At 43.8% G+C, this 25,410-nt stretch overlaps 1 protein-coding gene across 1 annotated transcript in view; it reads right to left on the bottom strand.

Annotated features, from left to right (window-relative positions):
• TMTC1 (transmembrane O-mannosyltransferase targeting cadherins 1) overlaps nucleotides 1-25,410 on the bottom strand; it is a gene marked incomplete at both ends in the record, with an annotated part of 144,531 nt that overhangs the window by 77,207 nt on the left and 41,914 nt on the right. The window contains 2 exons of the mRNA XM_082012675.1: nucleotides 9,026-9,129; nucleotides 10,031-10,112. Of these exons, the coding sequence (XP_081868801.1) occupies nucleotides 9,026-9,129; nucleotides 10,031-10,112 (186 nt within the window). The remainder of the gene's footprint in view (nucleotides 1-9,025; nucleotides 9,130-10,030; nucleotides 10,113-25,410) is intronic.

Genomic DNA, 25,410 nt, shown 5'->3' with positions numbered 1-25,410 from the left:
GAAACTTTGGAAGAACCCTCTCACCAATGCTGACACCTCAAGGAAATAATCTGCAAATTTTGAAAAGACTCAAAGATTCATGGAATCATTCCAGAAGCTAATTACATTTCAGCACCCTACCTGCAAATGGCAACAAAAGTATTTTCTTTTAATTAGTTGACTAAGTGAACTATGTTTTAAATTAATGGTCTTCTCTATATTGCTGTTTCTGCCTGCTGGAATTCCAAGGGAGAAAAATCCCTGCCTGTAACATCTCCCTCACTATCAGTTAATCCCAGGCAAGACAGAATATTACTGGTAAGGTGACTGAAAAAATCTGCCTCTTAATTTGCAACCAGTTTTCCCCCAGGCTGGTTAACAGCATTTGCATTACAGCAGCTTCTTTTTTTTTTTTTTTAAATTTGTAAATGGAACATGGAAATCCAAGTTTCAGTGGGTATCAAGTGGTTTTTTTCACTTCTCAGCATCTCTGGCATGTTCAGAAAAACACAGCTCCTCCGGTAGGTAGTGGGTGTTGTCATGGCAATCCAGTTTGTTTAGTTTTAAATTTTTTAGTTTAAGTGTACTGTTGTGTGCTTTGTTTGAGATAAATACAGGATGACTCAGATCTGGAACCTGTTGCAGAGAACAACTATCTGAACTGATTGCTTCTGCTGCAAAATGAGAGTAAAGGGTGCTACTTAAAGCCATAAACAATACGACAGAAAAATACTTGAGGGATTGTCTGTTTCCTTTTGCGGTAAGAGAGACTAACAAGCTTGGAAAAGCCCTAGTCTCAACTCTGCCAAACCCGGGCAATCAGAGCACATCAGGATTATGAGACTAGCTAAAAACATACAAGATTTATACAAATTTATGAGAAGTTTCATTTGCTTTCTGATTTTGGAGCATTTTAAGCTTTTTTCCCCAGCTCCCAAGGACCACGATTATAGATTTCTTTCTCAAACTGTGCTACATGAGTGATTACAAGACACAGACCATGCACCACCAAAGGTGCACAGACAAGCAGGGGCCAGTGACCCTATTCTTCCTAGGTGCATACAGGGGTGCAAGCTACCACCTACCCAGTTCTGGGACAACCCATCCCATTCCTGCCAAACAACCTTACTCCCAAAGACCCAGCAGGGCATCCACCTGCAAGTGGAAGGTATTCTCCTGCATTGGGAGTTTTAGCAAGGCAAAGGCAAAATATTCTCCCGGTTGGGGAAAAAAAAAAATAGACCTATCTAGAAAACAAGCTGTTACAGTGCACTTAACTGGTATTTGGGAAAAGAAGGGGGGGGGGAATCTGAAACAAAGTGGTTGCCCTTTCAGAAGTCACAGACCTTGTTAATGCTCTTCTGAGAGGACAACCTCAGCAGTGCAAGGAACTGAAGAGGGGTTTTCATTCACTGTAAGGGTGAGAAGAGCTCCATTATTAGGGAAAGCTTCTCACTTGCATCAACAGCTGAACTGATTTCAGCTCAAGGCTCTCTTCATCCTCTACAAAGCCCTGAAACCAGGTGTGTTTGGTAAGTCGCTTCACAATGATGTCCTCTTAGGACACATGTGGCTGCAATTATAACCAGGTGGTGGTATTTGAGGATATTGTCTTAGAAGTGTATGTATTTGTGCTTCCCCTGGGGAACTGCCAATCCTGTCACACCTTCCCATGAGTTTATTTTCCTGTTCTGTGTATTGTCAGCCTAAACATTTTCTTTTCATAGCCTTAGAAGAAAAAAAATCACACTGTCTGTCCAGTCCATTTGATGATGGTACAGTAAGACCACACAAACAAGCAACAGACAGACTAATTCCAATTTACCATCCAAATGCAAGCATCAGACAGACAGAAAATACTTGTAACTGGAAGAAGTGCCTGTGTATTCCCTTTCATCAAAACTTTTGCGTCTAGGGGGAAAGAGTGCCAGTCAGTAGAGGACAGGAGTCGGAAAGACAAAGATATGGATAAAGAGGCAGCTGCAGCTTGATGAATAGCAAGGTAACTCTTCTGGAAGGTGGGTTTGTGTGCGCACAGGGGCACAGGAGGAAAGGCAGACGATGTTGTCCTCCATAGCCACACAGCCTGAAGAGCTTTGATCTGAAGGGCTCTCTCAGTTGTTTCAACTCTGTGGCTAAGAATCTGAAAAATATCAAATACTTGAAGAGTAAAGACTTTCAAAGAGCCTGTGAATTTCCAGTGAAACTCAAGCCTGCTGTCAAGAGCCTCAATGCTGGAAAACCTGGGATTGATCTCGTACCATTTTCCCCCCGCAAACTCCTGTGTGCTGTGGATATGAGTGCCTTGTGATCAGACATGATCCTCAGCTCACCACCAAGAGCAGCACGCTCCAGAAGTCATGCAGCCAAAACCCCCCAGCCACTGGCGGGTGATTGCTTCAGAAGAGGCCTACTGAGGCAGCAGGGGATGGAGGGTCCTCTGGACAGCTGCTGAGATACCAGTGGCTGATCCTCAGGAAATTAAAACCAGAGCTCATAAACCCACTGAGATAATGTTTCTGAAAATGGTCCATTGTACCCCAGACTGCTACCTACCCCGTGCCAGCGGGAGCCAAAGGGCTGTCCTGCACACACTGCTTTGCCTCAGAGACTGGCCATGGTCTAGACCTCCTGCATGGAAGTTTTTTGAAAAACAAACTCTATTGCCTATAGGAGTTAATGGCTTCTGCTTTGGCTGCACCCCCTCCACTCCATATGCTGGATTTTGACAGGGAAGGCTTGTTGTGTAACCAGAGCTTGCACTAAACGCCATGACCCATTAAAAATGCCTATTAAGCAGATTTCTAGAGCAGCACTACATACCTGGGTTTGCTCATTAAACCAAGAAAACTTAGCTGAGAGAGATGCTGAAATCTTTCACGTGGCTCTGGGAAAGCAGATTCCTCTGGGAACCTGCTACCATAGGATGGCGTTTGCTTTGTAGCACCATCTTCCAGATAGGCTTCCCCCTGACCCCGAGCCCCTTTGCAGTAACAAAAATACATTTTACATTTAATGTATGGACTGTCTGGCCCCTGGGTGACAGCAATTCTTACCGACACTGTTGTCTGGAAGCGAGCCCTCAATGCTGTGTGCCTGCAGATATTACATGTAGGGCTAAAGTTAAGCACCTTTGGGCACACAATAGAAGGCACTGACAAAACAGGCAGAACTTTTCCACTCAGGAAGCATGTGCAAGCCTGGCTAATTAAGAACTGATATGTCACAGGGGTCCATTTTAATGCCATTTCCTATCCTAAGGTCAGTGCAAATCCCATGCCAGAGTAGTTGCTGCACTTGACTTCTATTGCTTTGGCAAAAGTGGTTGGCACAGGGACCTACTTCTCCAGCACAGGTCTGCTGTGTGTCTCTCGGTAGTTCATTATTCCCTTTGACGTTACAACTGGGATGATTAAATGCATTGCTCAGAAAATGGTCACAAATCTCTATGAAAAGGAGGATGTGCCAGCTTTTATGTATAAGCATTTCTTCAGCCTTCTGCAGCTCTGAATTCTCATTTACCTGACTGAAACAGCAAAGAAATGCAGAAAGCCAGCTTACAGAGAACAGTTCAACCACAGGACAATGTTATCTCAAGGCAGTCTTAGTAGAAATGCGTTAACTGTTCAATGCAACAACACAAATAAGCTTCCTTCATGCCCAGAGTGATCAGCCAAGGAATGTCACAAGGCAAATGCCAGCACAAATTAATATAATTTGACTCCTGAAGATAAGAGTTTAAAAAAAACATTTTCTTAGTTTGAAATTACTGGTAGGATTTAATCTGTTTCACACACCTTGAGTCATGCTGTACAATGGACTTTTCCCTTGCCTTACCATGGTATTAGTAATACAATCTATTTATTCAGAGGCCTCCTACTTCTTTCCCCTCGCGAATGGCAGAATAAAGAAACATTGTGCAAAACGTCTGAAGCATGACAGCCCACTGCTCAACGCCCTGCTAGCACTCAAGCTGCACTTCAGTACAGTTTACCTAAAGCTGGGTAGCTCTGGAAGCCTTTCTAATTGCATTCTTCCTCAACTTTCATCTCATACAAGAAAGAATGTTGTTATAGAGTTTTGGGATTGGTTTTTGGTGTTGCAACAGCTTACCCACTGCAGATTTCAGGATGTCAAGCCACAGTGACTGGAAATTTGTGTTCCTTAAGGGAGGTCACTGGTGAAGGCACCTCCTTTCTGCAGCAGCGTACAACAGCCTGCGTGGACAGGCTCTAATGGCAGCGCTCACAGATAGCAGGATTCCCAACACTTTCATTTCTGCCTCCACTGAGAAAGGGAGTGATGGACAGATTTCATCTTCTCAGATCACCCCTGCCAAGTGATACGCTGAAGGACACGGAAACGTGGCTTTCCTTTATCTCACTGGAATTTTTAAGGTATTTGCAAATATTAGAAAAATCTAGTACCTTGCAGGGACTGAAGCATTCATATTCTGACTTACAAAGCATTCATTTGCACCCCCATTCACTTGTAATTTTAAGGACAGTAATTTAGTGAACATACTGAACAGATACTTTTTTTTTTTCCTCTTTAAAAGACTGAAAAACTGTCACCATTTCAGCATATTTCTTCTTCTAATGGTTAAATAAATCACTCCTCTGTCTACTTTCATGTATATGTTTGTGTTGTCCAAGATTGAAGATAGTTACACAGAAGACATAGTCATGTTCTAAACCCAAACTGGGCCACACCAAAGGTCTGTCCAGATCAGGATCCTCTCTCCAGCAGTGACTGAAAATTAATGCCAAGCAAATCATGTAAGAGGATAAGAACACAGTATGTTTTTACAGTTTCTAGCTAGCATGATGTCCCTGAGTTAGATGTGGTCTCTGCATATTTAGTAGCCTGGATTTTTTTTTTCCTAACTTGGCAAATCTCTCTACAAGCCTGCATTAACCTTCAGCACACCCACAGCATCCTGCAGGAAGGAGCTCCCCAGCTCAATTACCTGTTGCAAGACACCTCCTTGGCTTGTTTTGAACCTGCCTCCTCTTAGATTTGTTTACACCTTAATTTCTGTATACTCCCCTCTTCCATGCAGTCATGGGTGCCCCTCAGTCATCTAATTTACACTACAAGCATTGTAAGAGCTGACAAAATCTGACCTCATTACTTAATACTTCTTCAAACCTATAATTTAGACCTAATCTTAGCCACACAACAACAACCCTCACCAGCCTCAGGACAAACTGTGCTTGCAAGAGTTAACAATACTCCTCTGGGTTCATCCTATGTCAGCCAAGACCCCAAATCCAGAACTAACTTTATGCATTTCACACTATTGTTTTTCTGTTTTATTCCACTTGTTGTCATCAGCCTTCCTCCTAGCCCTGCAGCATTGGCCAAGTCTTAGGATAAATTTCAACTCTGTTGAAAACCGTAACATTTACCCTGGCAAGGCACGTGCAATAACCACACTTCCAGCTCAGTGCAAATAAAGATGACTGCTTGAAAACAGAAACTCCCATTTGGGCCCTGTGTGATCTTCAGAGAGTTATAAAACAACTTGCTCACTGCCTGAGCACTAACCCTTGCTTCAGCCATAGTGAAGGTGTTAGTAACCACCTCAAGACCACCACCCAACACTGGCCTTTACTTTTAGTTTCATGGAGCTTCTCCATTCTGGTCTTGACACCAAACTCAGCTCTTTCACTCCCATCTTCCCAACTCTACCCAAATTGCAAATAACATCTTGGCATTAAATTCAGTTCTGTGACCTAATCACTGCCTTAAAAACCTCATTAAAAGCTTATCACACCAACCCTTCACATCCTGCTGCTGTAGGTGTCCACAGCTGAGGAATATACACTGCTTAGCAGCTTCTCTGAGGCTCAGCCTTAACCACAAACTCTCCGATGTGACAGGGCATCCACCAGCTGGGAAAGTACCAGGGCCAGAAAGTTCTATCACCTCCAAATCCACCCTCAAGCAATTTACTCAGTTAACAACACTTCTTATTTCCACCCTGTGGAAGTATCAGGCTTTAAAAACAATCTCTTCCTCTTCCTTGCACCTAAGCTGAACGCCAGCCCTGCACTTCAGCCTACCCTTCCCACTGGCCAGACACACAGATCCTCCCAGAAACCAGGCCAACACCACTCAACCATCTGACATCCCAGACCTGCACTCATGATGACTGGCACAATGTCAGTTCTGCAGCGATACCTTTTGCTCTGACCATGGTAAGATAAAGTCTTAGGTGGGAGTTATAGTTTATGTCTGAAAGAAGGTGAGGAAGGAAAAGGTTTGTTGCTGAAATAAGGGCTGTGGCCAGTGGGTGCATCATGGGCTGTTAGCTCAGAGACAGTCACTGGATCTCTGCCTACCTTGCAGGACTGACCATTCACCTATTCGGAAAAAATTTGCCACCCCAGCTGTCCAGAAACTTACCCTAAGGTATCATCCACATTGACTAATTAGTCTTCCCACAGCTCCGCAAGACTGGCAAGATACAACAATTAAAAAAAACAGCGCTCATCTCCAATTTCTTGTTTGTAGGTAGACTCCACAGGTCTAACATGAAGACTACTGCCAGCAGCACCGCTGGGCCTAGAGCTAGCTCTGAGGCAGTTAGCAGGTCACTGACCATTTTGAAGTAATGGGTTAGGGTCTGGGTTCAGGAAAGAAGGTGTGGCTGAGTAAGCCTAACGTGCTGGCAGGTGGATCCTGCATGCTTAAGGTGGTGCATGGGATCAGGATAGCTGGGTTTTGGCCTATTCCAGGTTGTTTGGCTGCAAGTTCAAGGTAGTAGTCTGCTTAAGGTTTGAGTTTGGAGAAACAAGAACTGGAGAGAAGAATTTATAGGCAGATTCTGCAGGTACCTCACATCTAAGATGAGGGCTCATGCCAGGAGACTAGAGTTGAGGTCAACAGAAGCTCAGGACCCAGCTTCTTTCTATATCCTACAATACTCAAAAGGTGAGGACAGGGACTATCACAGGAGGTCAGCAACAAGATCCATGTTAGGGCAAGCGGCATGTACTGAACTCACCTGGCCCCACATCTAATGCCCATTGCTCTAGGAGCCCCATTTCAGCTCAGCCCTGTCTCCTGGATGGACCTGTGCTGTAGGTAGTCTGTGTCCTGGATGGACGCCCTCAGACACATGGTCTCATTTGTCTCTACTCCTGCCTCTTGCCCTTTCTCCTGTTGCAGCCTTGCCTCTAGTCCCGTCTCCTCACTAGACCCTGACCAGGATTCAGCAACAAACGTACTTTTCAGCTTCTGTTGTCAGGATCTGTGTCTGAGCATCAGCCATGGGAGGTTGGTGCTAGATCAGCAGAGAAGGAACTGACCAGTTAAATTTAACTCTGCATATTAGAAAGCCACATAATGGCTGGCATCTGGGCTTGCTGAAGGGATGGGTTTTCTGGATGGAAGATACAGGCTTCTGGGTAAATTGACTAAAGTGAGGATTAAGATCAAGTTCAGCAGAAGTGGAAGAGCTGAGGTAACTACAGAGTTTTAGAATCCCCTAGAACAATAATGCTGGATTTTACTGGCAAAGGTTTCCTTAATTAGGTTTGGAGCAGGTAGGTGTTGCTGGACTGCAGGTTAAGCCAGGGCTGCTGTTGGGGCCAGGGGGGACCTCAGCCAGCAGCTCTCTCACTTGTCTTTCGTAAGGCTGTTAGTAAAATCTGGTGCCAATGGTAAAAAGAGTCACTGTTTCATACCCCAAGAGTGACTTTGCTTTTGGGTTTAAAAAACCTTCCCCTGTCATTACAAGATGTAAAGAGACAAACACATGAAAGACATTTGCAGCACAGAATACGTAACTGGAATCAAGCCAGGATCATTTATGACTTGATGACCCCCACCTCAGCATAAACATATCAAAAAGCAACAGCAGCAAATCCTTCATGCTGTGCTGCACAGAGTCTGGTATTAATGACTCTGCCAGAAATGTTGTGAACAGATCAGAGCTTTTTAAATTGGACAACGTGCTTCCTGGAAGCACTTTTAGCCTTGATGGTAATAGGAGCTGTTGTCACATTATCATAAAGGTCTCCCAAATGAGATCCAGTCCGATTCTGCAGCAGATGTTGAACAAGGATTGCTTGATCTTAACCTGTGTCTCAGCTGCAACTCTGCTGCTGGAATGAGAAGCCAGCAAGGCCAGAAAGTGACACAGAGGAGGACTCTTCCTATTTCATTTGAGACATTAGGGAATTCTTCCAGAAGCCTCCAAAGTCTTTCCCCAGTTCGGTAGCTAACCAGAGCAAACAGTTATGCACATGGCCCTCTCTTAAGAGGAAATCAACTTCCTACCACCATTTCAGAGCACTGGTCTGGTTAGGTCTGGAGGGAAGAGCTAAGCTGCAGCTGCCTTTCCTTGCTGGTCTGGCCCAGCAGAGCCAGAAGGATGTTGTATCAGCCCACCTAACCACTCACTTGGTCCCAGGCAAGGAAAAAAAAATTTTTTTTTTCAAAATTTAAGCATTTCTGTATCTTAAAAAAAAAAGAAAATAACAAAAATCAGTTAACATAAATTTCAGGTTTGTTGTTTTTAATTAATCCATGGCAGTTCACCCTATGCTCAGCCAGAGCTGTGCAGTAGTAGGTCAGTACTCTGTGCCACCAGAGTCCTGCCTTCCACCTTCACTGATCAGCCACCAATATTCCACGAACAGGCACGGTCATCCCCTTTTTATACATACAAACTTCAGTTAAAGCTGAAACTGAACGCTTGCACCCCATGCCTCAGGATTAGGCTTTGGTCACTGGGCTTTCCAGTGCTGTGCTCAGGCAATTAAACTATATTCTTTGGGCTTTGCATAAAAATAAGCCCCCATTTTTCAGTAAGAAATCACCTGTAATGTAACTCTACAGGACCTGGGGTGTGCTCTGGGGTTCAAATAATGCTGGTTGCTTTCTATTCTAGACAGAGCAATAAAGAGAAGTAATTAAGTTAAGACAACAAAATAAGTCTTTCTCATTTGCCAGCTGTAAAACATTTTAGTGCAGGGAGAAAAATAAACTGAAAACTGAAATTTTGAAAACTTTTGTTTCATTAGTGGCATTGTACCTCGTCAGTAAATACGGCGAGAATGAAGCTGGATTGTCCTGCTCCGAAAACATCGGCATGGATCCTCCCATTATCCAGAAGCGGAAATACAACACAAGAATCACCTTCAAAGAAGAACATCTCAGTTAGCCATGCACTACTAAGAAGAAATAAGGCCTCCAGCAAGTATTTTGTTGTGACAGCTCTCTGTGCTCTGCTCTGGGCTAGAAGTGTTCCCCCCCTTTCACATGTGCATTACTGACAGCAACTGGCATATCGCAGCTACCCATGACAAAGGCAGCGTTTTGAAGTACAAATCCGTCACCCTGCTACGGCTCAGACTGCAAAGTTTTGCTACTGACCTCTGCCTAAATACAGAGGGAAAGACAGGGCTGATGTCTTAAAAGCGGTTACCATTCACCCCTGCTGCCACAGGTCTAAGGACAAGCTTCACCGGTGTATCTCACGCTGTGTAATCCTAATCCCTGGAAGGACTTCTGCAGGCTGGCACTCCTCCACCTTTCTGGGCACCACTGGTCACCGCAGGACAAGCGAAGGGATCCGGCTCCTAGAGCAGCACAGGGAGTTGCACAACCAGCATGCCCCCGCGGAGGTGCCTGTTTTCTCCCCAGCCGCATGTCAAGTCCTGTTTTGCAGCACGCCAAGCAGCAGGTATTTTCAGGCAGAGCTTTTCTTGTGACTCTTACCGAGCCCTGCACTGAAACTAACGGCATGCCACTGAAAAGTCAGCCCAGCACCAGAGAGTCCCCGGGTACGAGGGCAGGAAATACTTGCAGATGATTACATGGTTGTAAGGGCAACCACTATAAATTAAAAGAAAATTTGAACTGAAAACACAGCAATATTCCTGTCTCTTCCCAGCTGAAGTTTTCTGGACTGTTTTCCAAAACTAACTTTGTGTTAAGATCTACCATCTAAGCTTTCTGAGTCTTTTGGGATATTACCATGCAACGTTCTTTCTCGTCACATACACAGAAATACAGAGTCAAGTCCATTCGTACTCACGTAGCTTATCACCAAAGCAGCTCTCTTCAAAAAAGGCCTTGCAGTATACAAGAAATTCTGGTTGTTATTTGCAGTTAGGTAGCTGAAATATAAGGAAACAAAGACTTGTTCAAGTATTTTGAAACAATAACTCATTTTTCAAAGTGGAAAAAAAGCTGTACATTGTTTAATCACCCTAAACTAACATGCAGTAATGATGACATCACTCTTCCTCTTCAAAGCCCTTTCCACGTGACTGAAGTAAAATATTGAGAGCACCTCAAATAATATACACCATAATACATTGCAGTTTCCCCATCAAAATCTGGTTTGGTTTTGTTTTTATATCATCAATTAACTCCTTAATCCTCAGAAAACCCCAACGTGTGTCTCACTAAGATTACTGTCTTCAGACTCCCAGAAGACTACACCAAGACACATTTTTAAAAGGTCACCCAAACAGAGCAATTCCATTTTAGGCTGTGATTAAAATGCAAAAACTCCTTGTTCCCAACTCTGCTCAGTCTCTAGAGATGCAAATAGCCATCTAGCAGAACTGAATTTATTTTAAGGTTTTTTTTTTTAAAGTCTATTCTGCACACAAGTTTCATCAGAAGTCTGCTGACAAGGTGTTATGATAATTAACTGCACAGAGACAAACAGACAGGCAGCTTTATTGTTGCAAGAATGTTCATAAAAACCTTCCTGTTTCTCAATAAGTAAAATTAAACCATATCTGGAGCCAAAACTACACATTTATTTTAATATAGGGTAGAAGCACTTGCCAGTTCTAAGGAGTTTTCTTAACATAACAAACGGTGCCATACCTATGGCATTAATTCAGTGATAATTCCATTTCTATTGAACCTTACAGAGGCTTCATCATTGTAATAAAGCAATGAGAAACAAAAAGAAATACAGAAGAGACAACAGGAATATTTTAAGCATAGAGGAGCTAGAAAACTACTGGAAAAATGACAAATAATTTTAAGAATTTATAAATATTAAGTAAACAAAATAAATTCAGAATGAAAACATTTGCAGGTTCCTCTGTGTAACATACAATCAGTATTGGGATACTCTATTTAAATGATTTACAAAAACTGCAGCATGAATCGCAACACCTGCACCCAACTTAGCTTTCCCAGCATGAAAGCATCATACGATTCTCCCATGACCATCCAGCACATAAAATGCCTCTTACTTCCTCTCCAAAGTCCTCAAGACAGACTATCATCTGATGGCTTCCACCCTTCAAGTCTTCAAAAAAACATGATTGCAGCACTTCCTAATACTGCCAAGAGCCTTTAATGTCTGGCTTTTTGTTCAAATTTTCTATAGTAGGAAGTTTGCAAGCCTGGTCACCATGGCAAGATGGAGAAACGATTACACTGCAGACAAAAGCACCAGGGGCAAAGCCAGCAAGAAACAGAGGCAGCATTTAACAAGAAGAAAGAATTACGTCTGGGTGCTCTCTACGAAGTAACTGCTCTTCAGAAAACTTTCCCTAAGTGTCATGCCTAAAACTTAGGAACCAAACCATACATTGTAAAGAAAGCCAGATGACTTTCAGTCTTTGGTGTCTACTTATTTACAAATGTTGACATTTAAGCACCGAATCTGACTTAAATGTCAGACTAGTCTTCAAGGGCTGAACTCCGCAAAGCGCTAAGTTTTTTGAGCTCCCACTGATTTTAATCAGGCTCCAGCAAGTACAAGTGAGATGAAACTAAGCCTTCAGCTTTCTCTCTCCATGAAAGGTCAGGCTGGCCTTCAAGCATTCATCATGGCCCTGCTCCAAAGCCCACCAGAGCCAAAGGGAAAGGCTCTCGGTGACTTTAATAGCATTTGGATCAAACCCTGGTCTTTTGTTCCCTACTGGAACCTTTTATGAAATTCAACCCCCTCACAATTTGCAGCAGGAACAGAAGTATTGGGTTGCGTTTTGTTTATATTTTTATGGGTGGAGGGAGAAGAGCCCTCTATTAATCATGCTGCCTGACTCTTTTCAAGAACCTGTTTTCACTCACTTGTAGTTTTAACTAACTGCAACACTTTAGGCAGAAGTACTCCATTACAAATATTTGCTTTAGGTGGAATTATTCTGGGAAAAAAATCAGCCAGAACAGTTCAGCTTTTTCTCCAAGACTTCAATTAAGAGACAGAGGAGCACTTTTGGCAGTGTCAATAAGTCTGCCAACTTCATCCTTGAGAAACAGCATCACCTCACACCAACGACCTAAAACTCATGAGGTGGCCATCACCTCCGGGCCATGGGTTTGCAACCCTCCAGAAAGCCACCCACAGTTGGGCAAGCTATAAGCTCAGGGGGCAGCACCTGTGGGGAGGTGGGGAGATACAACCCCCCTGCTTTCTCACGCTCAGCGGGGATCTGGCTTTCAACAGATCAAGTCTGTATCGAAGATATTCCAGCTGGAACAACTGCTAGGGACAACATGCTTTTTGTGAAGGCAACCCTTCAGAGACAAGGGTAAGCTCCACTTTAGGTTGCTGAGGCTCAGGATGCACATCTGTACTTCAGAGCCTTGCAAACACCAAGCTAGGTCTGGAGACCACCATACAGGAACCCTCCTCACTACTGTCTCTCTGCTCCCTCTCAAGCCTGGCCCGAGGAGAAAACTAAGGCCAGAAAATGAATGTAAATGGAAGGCAGTAGCTGCTCTTTCATCCTTGGCAGTACAGTGTGGGAACGCTTACTCTTTAAACGTCTGGATTTTGACTTTTTTTGTCTGCCTATGAGTAACTAAAATGCTGCCCACATCTCACACCTTCCCTGTGGCAAGCATAACAGTACGCAAGCTACTAAACACAGTTTCAAGGTATGACTTTACCTGCAAGTCAAACTGAATTTGATGCGCTCCACCGAATTGCAGGGTGGCTCTGGCTACTGCAGAGCAGGCCTTTTTGATGATTGGACTTGATGATCTTCAAGGTCTTTCCAACCTTAATGATATTATGATTAAAATCCTGAAAGGCCCCTTTATGGAGCAGTTAATGTCTCCAGGAAAAAAAAGAAACCCCTGCACTGACACCAATTGCAAATCACCACTCTGTGCTGAAGAGCAGGTGGGCAGCAAGCAAGAAGGAACCAGAATGAAAGCAATGGGTAACTGGGAGTGGGTGATGCAAGAGAGTTCAGAGCGCCCTGAACTTTCTGATCCTTCCTCCAAATGCTTTTTGCTACTTTGCAGCTTCAGTTAAGAAATGTTTCTTTCTGCAATAGTTCAATTAGGAAGCAAAGCTTTTCCGTTTTGAGAAAGCTGCTGTCCTGAAATCTGTCTGGAAACCACAAAAGACAACATGGTTCACTGCTTGGTAATCCAGCTGTCCGCCCATCAGATCAACCTGTAGGACCGGCATAAATGTACAGGTTATGCCCAGTGCATCAAAATTTTACAAGAACCATGTGGTTTTCCAGAGTACCTTATTGAGGCTACTACTTGTTTCAGGAAAGGTAACTAGTAAAACATCTTATGTCTGGTGCAGGTAAAGAACAATACACAGTTTATGTGTTAAAATCAAATGAACTGCAAACAGGACCTGAATGGGGAATTTTGCTAGATGTCAGTGACACACAGAATGTAAAATGCAGTAGCATTTACATTTTACATGTAAAATTGCAGCTTGCAAAAACATCTGACAACCTCACAATCAGCCAAAGCTCGCTATTTTGTCTTTAGCTAGGACTATCAAAGAAATTATTATTACAACAGTTAAACTGTTTTTTACCTGTTTTAAACAGCTGCCTTGTATAAAGTCATTCACAGGTCAGATTTCCATGCATTTGCCAACCACACCAGGCTGCCAAACATCCCACTGTTCCTGGGAACCACTCCCTACCACCGGCTCCACACTGACCAGCGTTAGGTGGCTCCCGGTGCCAAAACACGTACACGCATTCACCCCCACATGAGAGCGGGCGTGGGACAGATATAGGAAAACTGTATTGACAGTAGTTCCGCGCAGCAGAACACCATCTCCAGAGCAGGTGAACGTTTCAAGGTGAGGGTCTCCCAGATTTTCACAATGAAATTATAAAATTAAGAGGAGGAAATCCAGATCGCCAGGTTTGCTAAACGAGCGCAAAAAGAGCCCATCCGAGCGGAGGTTCCACCTCTGCTTCATGCCAGCTTTCCCACAAAGCAAACCAGCATGTAATTGCCTACTTGCTATCTTTTAAAAGCCTTTCAGAAATACTCCCTGCAGCAACCAGAATCACAACAAACAATAAATCCAAGAAACGCTTAATAATGCAGGGACTTCTCTCGCACAGTTCAAGCGGAGGCCAAGACAGATATTTGGCAGCTCCAGCTTCCTGAAAAGCACGGCTCATCCTGAAATCAGTTACATCATCAGGGCACTCGGAGGTTTTATAATTGAAGACAGCAGGGTAGGTGGCCTAGTAAAACTCAATACCATGCAGTTCACAGGAATGTAAACTTCGCTGGTACCGGATGGACTCTGTGTTAATCAAAACAAACTTCTCGAAGAAGCAGGCAGCCTTTTTAATTTGCCTGTGCCATTGGAGGCATCTAGAGTTCACAGAAAGGAGCGGGGCAGCTCCTCAGCTGCCATTCACTGCCAGGGCTGTTTGAGCTATCGAAAACTGGTATCGGCAACACATTTATCCCATGCTGTAGCTGACTCAGCTTTGGTATAAAACATGAACTTGTTCTTGTGTTCTCTTTGAAGGCTTTCTCAAGGGAAGCGAACAACCGATTAAGATGTATGATGGATGGTCCCCATCAAGGACATCTAAAAGACCAACATAAGTACGCAGTAGAATAAGCTCTGGTAATTCAAGAGCTTGTTTTGGCCAGGTCCCTCCGCTGTGAGATCATTGCTCCAATTTATATTCTCAGGAAACAGATCCAACTCCCAGCAACCGCCAGTGTTTTGAACTAACACTTTCAAAACTCTCGTACTAAAGGAAGGCATTAGAAGGGTAAGTATAAAAGCAAGGATGTTAACTTAATTATTGATAACAGTAAGACACCTCTATTCAAGATATTTTTAAACTTAAAGGGGCTATTTTAAGTGAATGTCAAAGTTTTAGGTCATGGGTAGATGCACATCTAGCTCCAAACCAGTTTGACAGACTCCCCTGCTGAGAATGCAGATTTTTTACAGGAGCCATATTTTGTCTCTAGAGACCATCCTTACCTTTTGTACTTAAGGATGACTTCCTTATAATCTGTCCAGCAAGTTACATTTTGGAGAAGTATCATTTCAACCTAGCTTGGCCTGTATTCCTCCTTAAGGACAACCATCAAGGGCTAAGTGTACATGACGTCCCAGGAAGAAGAGAGGAGTGACAAATCCATTGTGGAGTAAAAAAATGGAATGAAAAAAGAAAAACCAATACATTCCAGACATGTCTGGATTTTTAAGTTGCTTAAAATACCTGTCAATGCAGGGAAATAAAATATAAGTCATAGCTACAGGTTTTGCAAGGGAAAAAGACAGACAGGCCCTTCTTCTTCCCTCTTTATGACTAGTCTTGACATTCCCCACAGCATGTGTGTGGCATCCTTGCTCCTTATCTCCCCAGAGAGCCCTAAACCCCAGCCACCACTACCCACACAGACCCAGATGCATAAACACACACAAACAGAAGGAGTTTTACAGACTCTTTAGGGGGCCATAGACAGATTTTATGAAAGTCACAGCTGTTTTAACCCATTCGCACTCATAATGGCACGTATTCTTCTTCTTTGTGTATATTTTCAGATGTGACCACTAATTTGGGCTTCTTGCTGTTCATTGGATTTTTGGAAAAAGCGAAGCAGGGCGTAACAGCATTGGTATATACAGCGGAGAAGGCAATCCCACTTGTGCCTTTTACTTACTCTTTTAGGCAATACATACCTCATTCTGTGTGGGATGAAAGTGGAGGAAGAAAACTGGGAAGAACAGGGAAAAGAAGAGAGAGAGGCACAGTAAGGGATCAGGAATAGAAAGAGAAAAAAGTAAAGTAGCAAAATGCACTTAACGGATCAAAGATGTGACCAAGAAGGTGAAAAAAGGCTTCCCTTCATACCAGACATTCCACCGATGTGATGAGGAGACAAGGTTGAGCAGGGCTAACAGGAAAAATAAGACCTCATCAAAACACAGTCACCTTCCACCAGATCTCAGGAAACCAAAGCATCGTGCCTGCAATTTAAAGCTTCTATCGATTTCAGCCATTTTATTTCCTCTGCATCACACACATCTGAGGCACTGAAATCCACCCTTAGGCTCGTTATTCCCTGCCTTAGCCCAGTTAAAGGCTGGTATAGAGGTATTTCAAGTAACTGCAGTATAAGCAGCACCGATAGCAGCTTTGGCTGCTCTATGCATTCAACTCCAAACCCCTATTTTCAGTTGTGTATTCTTTTGACAAGCTTTATTCATTCAGGCTGAAAGTTTCCCTTCCAGGAGCTTGTGTCAAGCTGAAATTGTTTTCTTCCTTGAAAGTATCAGGTAAAAAAGTTAGGCTGTTCCTGAAAAAGCAGTTAGAGAGATTTAACTGTATCAACAAAGTCGTGCAATAACGTTATTGGGAAAACTTCACTGGTTCCATATTTTGGAGCAGGGATTTGAAATTTAGTAGAGGGACTACAGAGATACTCCTGTTGTTGCTTTCAGCAACAATTCACTCCACTTCTGGGCATGTGACAAGCCACTGGGGAAAAAATCTCCATTTGCAACGCTCACTAGAGATTTGTATCAATTCCCCAGGGTCTCTAGCCCTGCCAAACACCATCTAGCAGGAGCCTGCAAGAACAGCATCAGACTCTCCTTGCATTGCTCGGCAAAGCCATTGAGATAGAAACCCTCTCTCCTACAATACCTGTGTCCAGCCTGGAGGATTCCATTTGCTTGGACTGCAGAGGGCCAAAAATCTGTGTCTGAAGAAGAGGCTATGGGAGCATGTGTTAGAAGGAAGAGAAGGGATAAAGGAGAAAAAGATAGGCACAAAGAAGAAAGAGAAAAGAACAAAGAGGAGCCAGGAAGGAGAGAAAGGCAGTGAAAGATGGAGATACTGAGGGATGGAATGCCATCCAGAGGGACCCGGACAAGCTCGAGGAATGGGCCCCCGTGAACCTCATGAGGCTCAACAAGGCCAAGCGCAGGGTCCTGCACCTGGGTCGAGGCAACCCGCGTGATCAGTACAGGCTGGGGGATGAAGGGATTGAGAGAAGCCCTGCTGAGAAGGACTTGGGGGGTACTGGTGGATGAAAAGCTGGACATGAGCCAACAATGTGCGCTCACAGCCCTGAAGGCCAACTGTATCCTGGGCTGCATCCAAAGCAGCATGGCCAGCAGGTCGAGGGAAGTGGTTCTGCCCCTCTACTCTGCTCCAGTGAGACCCCACCTGGAGTCCTGCGTCCAGCTCTGGAGCCCTCAGCACAGGAAAGACATGGTCTTGTTGGAGAGGGGCCAGAGGAGGGTCACAACAATGATCAGAGGGATGGAACACCTCTCCTGTGAGGACAGGCCGAGAGAGTTGGGTTTGTTGAGCCTGGAGAAGAGAAGGCTCCAAGGAGACTTTATTGCAGCCTTCCAGTCCTTAAAGGGGGCCTATAAGAAAGATGGGGACAGGCTTTTTAGCAGGGCCTGTGGTAATAGGACAAGGGCTAATGGTTTTAAACTAAAAGAGGGCAGATTTCGAGTAGATCTAAGGAAGAAATTTTTCACAATGAGTGTGGTGAAACACTGGTGGTGAAACACTCTCAGATTGCCTAGAGAGGTGGTAGATGCCCCATCCCTGGAAATATTCAAGGTCAGGCTGGACAGGGCTCTGAGCAACCTGGTCTAATTGAAGATGTCCCTGCTCACTGCAGGGGGGCTGGACTAGATGACCTTTAAAGGTCCCTTCCAACCCAAACTATTCTGTTGATTCCGTGATACCTGGAGATGTTCAGACCTCTGCTGCTGTCAGAGATCCAGCAGCAGTATCCAAGAAATCTGCTGCCACTGGAGCGCCATTCAGTTGCATCCCCAGTGGGCACTCAGGAGCTGGACTGCGGCACTGGAGGCAGGAAAAAGCCCGCCTGCCCCAGAGCCGCTCCGCTTTCAAGGAGCCGATCTAGCACAAGCAGATGGACCCGAAAATTCCCAATCTATCCTCTACAGAGCTGCCTTTGTGTCTTTGCACAGAAAATTGCTGGCAGCTCCCAAATACAGCCTTCCCCCAAAACACAGCACAGCATCCATGGGCCACGCTCGCTCTGCAGGGCCAGGCTTAGTAAAGGGACTGCCTGCAGACCCACCGCACACAGGCAGGGAGTGTGTGGTCTGCGAGGTATCTAAAACACTCTCCCTAATCACAAGAAACAAGCTTACTCACCAGCTTTTACGTGAAGAGGGGAGGAGGTTATCCTCCACTCATGCACAAGGCTTCATTACTGTGAGTGGAAATTATTGAAGTGTCCCTGGGAATCAATTGTCCTAGCAAAAATTCACAAACAAACCATAAAAGATGCAGAGGCTTGCTGCGTTGCTTTGATGCCCTCTGTAAAGTGTTTCATGTCAGTAAGCACACACTGGTCCAACTGGTCTGCTAAATTACAGAAGGAACCATGGTTTAAAATATAATTTAAAATAATGTAGGTGCAATTAGGGAATTAAGGCTCTAACTCTTTGCTCTTGTCTTTGCCCAGGACCCTAGTAAGCAAACTTTAAAAAAAGAAGAGAAATTTAAAAGTTACAACAGGATGGAAGAGGAGGAATAAATCCATTCTATCAGTAAAATATGGCAGAGAAAAAGCATAGAAATCAGTGTGAGACTGTCAGTCTCTTTCTGGTGAGCCTCCTGCACTCTGCACAGCAGAAGCGCACCTCAAAGCAGGAAATAATACATACCACTCCTAGCAACAGCAAACCATCCCGGCTTCAAATCCCATGCCAAAAAAAGATCAAATAAGGATTAGGAAGGGAAAAAAACCCACAATAACAAAAAACAAAGAGAACAGGACAAAGCAGAAACCACCATATTCAGGCAGTCTGCCTACTCCTCCTGGACAAACACACGGCACCACACAGGCAACCAGCCCCCAGCAAACGCAGTGAGGACTCAGCCAGGAAGCATAGCCCAGTGGTAAAAATGCCCGGCAATGGCAGGAGCCCAAGCACCCAGCCCCAAGGTGGGGATGGATGCGGTTGCCCTTACCACAACCATGAGGACATGCTGGGAACAGAAAAGAGCTCCCCTAGAGAAAAGGCCCATCACCTCCTCCCTCCTCCATGCATCAGCCCTAAAAAAAGTGATAGGCACTGACAAGCAGCACAGGGACAGGTAAGGCTCAGCTGCTTCAAATCCCAGCTCCTGAAACAACTCTTTTAGGATTTTAAATAACTTCCTGGTACAGTGTTTGACTTGAGGAAGAAAGGGAAGAAAACAAACTTTTACAGCTGAGCCTGCTTTCAGTCAGGGCAAATGTTCAGTTTGAGGTTTTTTCTTACATGTTTGCTGAACTGAATTCTACTTTTCAAGTCATCATTTGGGGTCAGCCCAAAAAGAAACTTTTTGCAGTGCTTGGAGAGGCACATAATGTTTTAGTTGTGAGCATTTCTGGTAAAAAAAGTGGAAGTGGTAAGTGAAAGTCTGGTTTCAGAAAAAGACGTGGGCACAATTTGCCAAGAAATGCAGGGAGAAAATAAGCACCTGAAATCCCCTGTAAATGTAGCCTGAAGAGTATTGCTTTATTTCAAAACCTATTTGTTTTGAATTTTTTTTTAATTCTTCTGTAATTTACTTGTAAACTGAAACTGCTTATCAAATTCAATTTAAATTCACATTTTTCACTTAATTGGAGAGGGAAAAAAATCATGTATCTGCAGTTTGAATCCTTGACTTTGAGATAAGAGGATGGAAAAAGGAGCAGTTATCACGCTGCTATGATGGGCAGGGGCACTGTGGACCTTCAGGACAGTAAAACAGTGTGTATGGGGACTTCACCAGCGCTAACATCCAAGATCCAATTTATGGACATCTAGAAACAAACAGCAAGTGGTAATGAGAAAATAAGTGAAAACAAGAGATAGGTAAAATTCAGGGGGATGACGACATTCATGCATTTGATAATCTTCCCTCTGCCTTAGGCTGCCTCTGCCTTAGGACAGCGAGGTCTAAGATCTAGAGCTGGGTTAAAGGACCATGTTAGCGCAGTTTGGGGAGCAGGAGGAAGCAAGCAGTGTGAAAGAGCTCGTGTACCAGGCACTATTGCAATAGCAACAGTTCGCTTATTGAGCTGTTAATGAAGATGGCAAAGCTTGCGTGGATTCTCCTGAAAAAGTTCGCTAGCTTAAAAGAGGTTATATTCACTTACACTGACAATCTTCCCAAATTCACACAATGGAAAGGGATGGTTCTTGTTTGGATCCTTCTGCAAAAAGCCACCAGTGGCAGAGACACTAAATTCAGCTGTATCATCCTCAGACTGAAGCTTGGCCTGTTTTCCACAAACTTTTCCTTCAAAATGAAACCCTACTTAAAAAACAGTTTATTGGATGTCAGTGCTAAATACTTCAGGAAGAAGGTACTTCCTTTCCGGAAAATTCTTAATCTGACATTTGATCTACCATGTCCCTTTGCTTCTGTCAGATTAAATAAAGCAATCTGTAAATCTGTCACAGCCATCTCTAAATACCAATTAAATGGTTAAAAAACCCCTACAACCTTCCTCACTCTCTTCTTGTTAGGAAACTGTCATTTTTAACATCCTCAGAAATAGCTTGTTCTTTTTAAATATGAATGACACGAGTCTGTTAGCAATATAGTGAAGAAGCAAAATAACAGTCTTCAGAGCTGTATCCTTTCAGAGAAACTTTTTGATGTTTGCAATCAAATGCAACTCAATGCCAAAGTTATACTGCAACACAGAAAGAATCTGAAAGAAAACAATTCAAAAATTGGCAGCAAATTACTTCTTTTGTCAGCAGCCCTGTAAGTAAATTGTGCCTGTGCTATGACTGTTGGCATGAAATACCAAACACTATACTTCCAATAACTTTTATCTCTGTCACTTTTCCACACAATCATCTACACACGAATCCTTAAATTCTTCAAATTAAAAATGGACTGTTTTTTTCATCACAGGCACTCATGGTTCAGTTATGATAGGATTCATCTGTGAAAAATAAAAATTAAAATCTGCAATAGCCAGCAAAGATTAGTGGCTTACTTTAAATGGATTTCCTCTGCAAAGCTATTCTTTATATCTCATCTAAACAGATAATAAATGGTAAAAGCCAAAAGCACATCAATAAAAGAATAATTCTGAAATTTGGCAAAATTAGAAAAAATAATTGCATTTTATCCTATTTTGACCACAATTCAGTCTCATCTATTTCCAGAAAAAGAAGACCGCAAATGTGCAAATGTTCCAGTCTTCTTTAAGTCACTGAGATATTTGCTTTGAACTGCATTGGCAACTTCCAAAAATAAGCAGTAGCAAGAAAACAACATCATTTTGTAGTCTCCATCTCCACAGAATCTGGTATTTAAAAGCCTGGCAAGCATGAAAGAGCCTGCACAGTCGCTCACTGGAAAGCTTACAGGATGTTGCACTTAGCTAAAAATATGAGTAGCTTCTGTCTTGGGGATTCTGCAGCAGCCGGTAATGCACCCCTCAAGCTCATCAAACTTTTACAGGATGGAGCTGGAGCTGCCAGCGAGTAACCAAACCTTCCCACCTAACTGATAGCCTTTCTCCCCCAGACATGCCGCGCCAGAAGGCACACCACCCGCGTGACCTGAAGAAAATCCGTGAAAATGCATCGTGAAATTTGGTCAAGGCTTTGTCACCCTCCGGTGTAGCTGTGGTCTGGGTCGTTCCGGTAGACCACAACCAAGATCATTTTAACAAGGTCATCTAGTAACGAACGTCCCTTCCACAGCCCCACCGCGCAACGCGGCTCCACGCTGCCGAAGGGACGCCTGCGCTGGCACCGCGTGGGGCATCGTCCGGCATCATACCTGTCCCACAAGCCAGCCAAAAGGAGGGTGAGAAGGTGTGGGCAGACAGGCCCTGGTGGGCAAGAAGGAGCCACACATCACGGGAAAGGCTGCAGGTCCCTCAGAGGATACTCCCGTGGTCTGTGCTCGTCTGGACTCCCAAAGAGTGATAGGATCCGGTCCAAAATGATGCAGATGTCCAGACAAGTGGCAGAGGTGATGGAGGAGAGGAGAGAAGCGGTATCTGAACTACCACAAACACATCTGCTTATTCTTAAGGGACGGTGGTGGCTCTTGCAGGACCATTGCTGCAGAGGTGCATGGACACAGCTAGGACCTCGGCCTCGACAGCCACCAGAAGAGTCACTACGGAAGAATGGCGGCACAGCCGCTGCACCACAGCACAGCGGCAGTTCCGCTGCAGCTAAAGCAGGAGAACCAATTCTCCCAAATTCACTTGTAAAGAAGCCCCAGGACAAGCAACGCTGCAACAAAACTGATCTAAAGGTTCTTGCATAGATTTGCTCACAGGAAACTGATATTTTCATTAAACTAAGAGATTCTTTTTCTTTTCTTGTTCCCCATTAATATTTGCACTTGCATATGTTTGATCCTATTATTAAACACAATATATAGCCCTTTGTTGAATAATTAAGAAAAGAGTACCAGCCAGCATGGGTAATATTGCCAGCCAAGACTGAAGACAGAAAGCTGCCGTTATTTCTGTATTTGAGTTATTGATTAAATGTAACATCCGTAAAGCAGCAATCAGAATTGCTATTCCACAAACATTCCCAGAGAAATAACGGCTTGTTCCAAGTGCCAATCACATATACTCCTGCGGTCAAAATGCAATTAAACAAGTAAAGCATCCAATATACCCACAAGCCAAACAAAAACAAATCACAGAAACCTGAACTGTGCAGCAAAAACAAAGGCAAGATTTTAAAAACATAATTCAAAAATAAGAAGTGTCAATACAAACTGTTGTTTGTAAGCCACTGTAAAAACTTTCACGTTACATGTACATGTATTATTTATACACAGGCAAAAGGCTCTTTTTCAAAAATATGTCTCAATAGGAAAAGTATTGTGAAACAGTAATGTTTTACTTATTCCAGAAAACTGTCTTTCTTTTTTATCCTTCCTGGTTTGCTTATGAAGTTTTTTTAAGTGGTGAAATGGATGGGAAGAAAAACATTCTTGAATTAACTATGTAAAACTCTTGCCCTCAGACCCTGAAGAAGGAAAGTTATTCTGAAAAAAATAAGAGAGTAAGAACAATACCAAACAAATGTACTGATTCAGCAGTCTCAATTTGATCACCAGAAACTCATGCAGAGAGCAACATCCTCACCAAAGGCCACCAGGCTCGCCAAGAGCGAAGAGCCAGAGGCAGAAGCCATGCTGGGGGACACCGGGGACCGCTCTGGCGAGACCCCGCAGCCCAAGCAAGCGAGTGACAAGCCCTGCATGCTGCCGTCTCCCACGGAGGGGAGAGGCCAGGCGGACCAGAGGACGGCCACACATCTTCACTGAGAGCGTAAGCTTTCAAATCACACTTAGCTTGTGGATCCCGCATGGGTAAGAAAGGAGCAATCTCTAAACCAGCAGCAGTTCCTATTAAATTTGGCCATCGCACACCCCTCCCACGGTGCTTAGCATAGGAGGCACCTGCACGATGGACACCAGCCCTGGTTCAGAACTTCTCCTCTCGGTGAAGTCCTGCTCAGGGCAGGGAGTTACTGCAGTGTTTTGCAAAGAGCAGGGAAGTGGTGGAGTTTACCTAAGTGGCTGCTGCCTGCCAAAGCTTCCTCCAGAAAGCATAAGCTCGACAAAGTGCACTGTACTTGAGCAAAGCTATTGCGTCTGCTTCAGTTTTCTTTCCTTGAATTGATAGCTCAGGGCTGTGATGAAGAAGGCAGAAAAGGGCACTTTTCACAAGGGCCAAAAAGAAACAGATTTTACAAGATGGATGGAGCAAACGAAGGCAAAGTGTTGATGAACATACTGTGCTTTGGGCAACTTACTAAAACTCACATTACAAAAATCACTACAAATCACCTGCATCAGTTTACAGTCTTAACCAAAACATTTCTTTTTACCTGAGCTGCTCACCTCAGGTAAAAAGAAAAAGTCTGCCCAATTCATCGGTACCTATTACAAAGCAATAACCCACTGCTCCCTTTTTTTGTTTGTTGGGTTTTTTAACCTCTTATGAGCTTGCTGTAGTGCCCTGAGCAGATCCAGGAGTCTCTCCCTTTGCAAACAGGCACCTAACAGCATGCCAGAGCGGCTGTCTCCAGAATTAGGACAGAGACGTCAAAACGCACAGAGGCAAATTGATCTGATCGATCTCTTAGAGAGTTGAGAAGCACACGGTCCTCGGAGACCTTTGTTTTTTCAATCTGCAATGAAAGGGCCTGGCAGTAAACTGGAGAGAGCCAGTTTTATAAGCTGGGTTGGGAAATGATTATAGAACTGTAGCAGTTCAAGGATCTTCCAGCTGCTTTAAATGATTTGGCTTCCTTATGAACATACTGAAGGGGGGGGGGGGGTGGGAAGAGAGAAAACTACTGAAGGTCAGCCATGAGTCCTCAATTTATTCTCAAACATTTAATGGAGAGATGGCAACGGGGAGGAAGGAGGAATACGGAGGGGGAATGGAAGTTACTGCATCGGTACATAAATACGGATTAAGGAAGCAGATTGGTTCCTGCAATATTTTACACAAATGAGTGATATCAAGAGAGTGACAAGAGATCTGCAGCATTTACCCCGAGCTCCTCTGACCACAGCAGGCACACACTCAGGTGAGGTGTAAATTCAGATTCCCTGGAAAGCGCTGAACTGACCCCACTCTGCCACAGCTCAAAAGGCAGCTTTTTACCTCTGGGTGAAATACCACTTCCCAAAAGGAACCGCAGCCCATTCTCTGCCTGCTTCGTTGGGTTTTCTCTTTTTATTACACAGGCTGGGCTATTACATGTGCCATACTAATAAGTGTTGCTGGGAAACAGTAAAATTTCCAAAATGCTTGGAGAGGAGGGGCAGTTTGTGTCGGTTGAAAGTTTTTGTTATTTCAACTCCAGTTTGCACCTTCGCCAGCCCCACACTGCACTTTTGCAAGCTCCACAAGAAAAACAAGTGGCGTTCTATTGACCATCCTTCAGCAATTCAGGGTGGTGAGGACAAGGAGCAGCATCTTAACACCTTCTCTTTCTATCCCACGCCTGGGAAAAGTGTGACTGTTATTGAACCTAACTCTTGCTACATTTCTTATTTAGAAAACATCCAAAATAGAAACAAAACATGCTGTTCACTGAAAAAAAATATTTTTTTTCCTTTTTGTTTTGTTTCAGGCTTTTTTTTTTTTTTGCAGATGGTTAGGGTTAATAATAAAAAACAGTTTGGCTTAAGCAAAGCTTTTTAGGGT

The sequence above is a fragment of the Phaethon aethereus genome (genome assembly GCF_964289735.1).
Source record: "Phaethon aethereus genome assembly, chromosome: 1".
NCBI classification, from domain to species: Eukaryota; Metazoa; Chordata; class Aves; order Phaethontiformes; family Phaethontidae; genus Phaethon; species Phaethon aethereus.
This window is presented reverse-complemented; position numbering and strand designations above follow the sequence as displayed.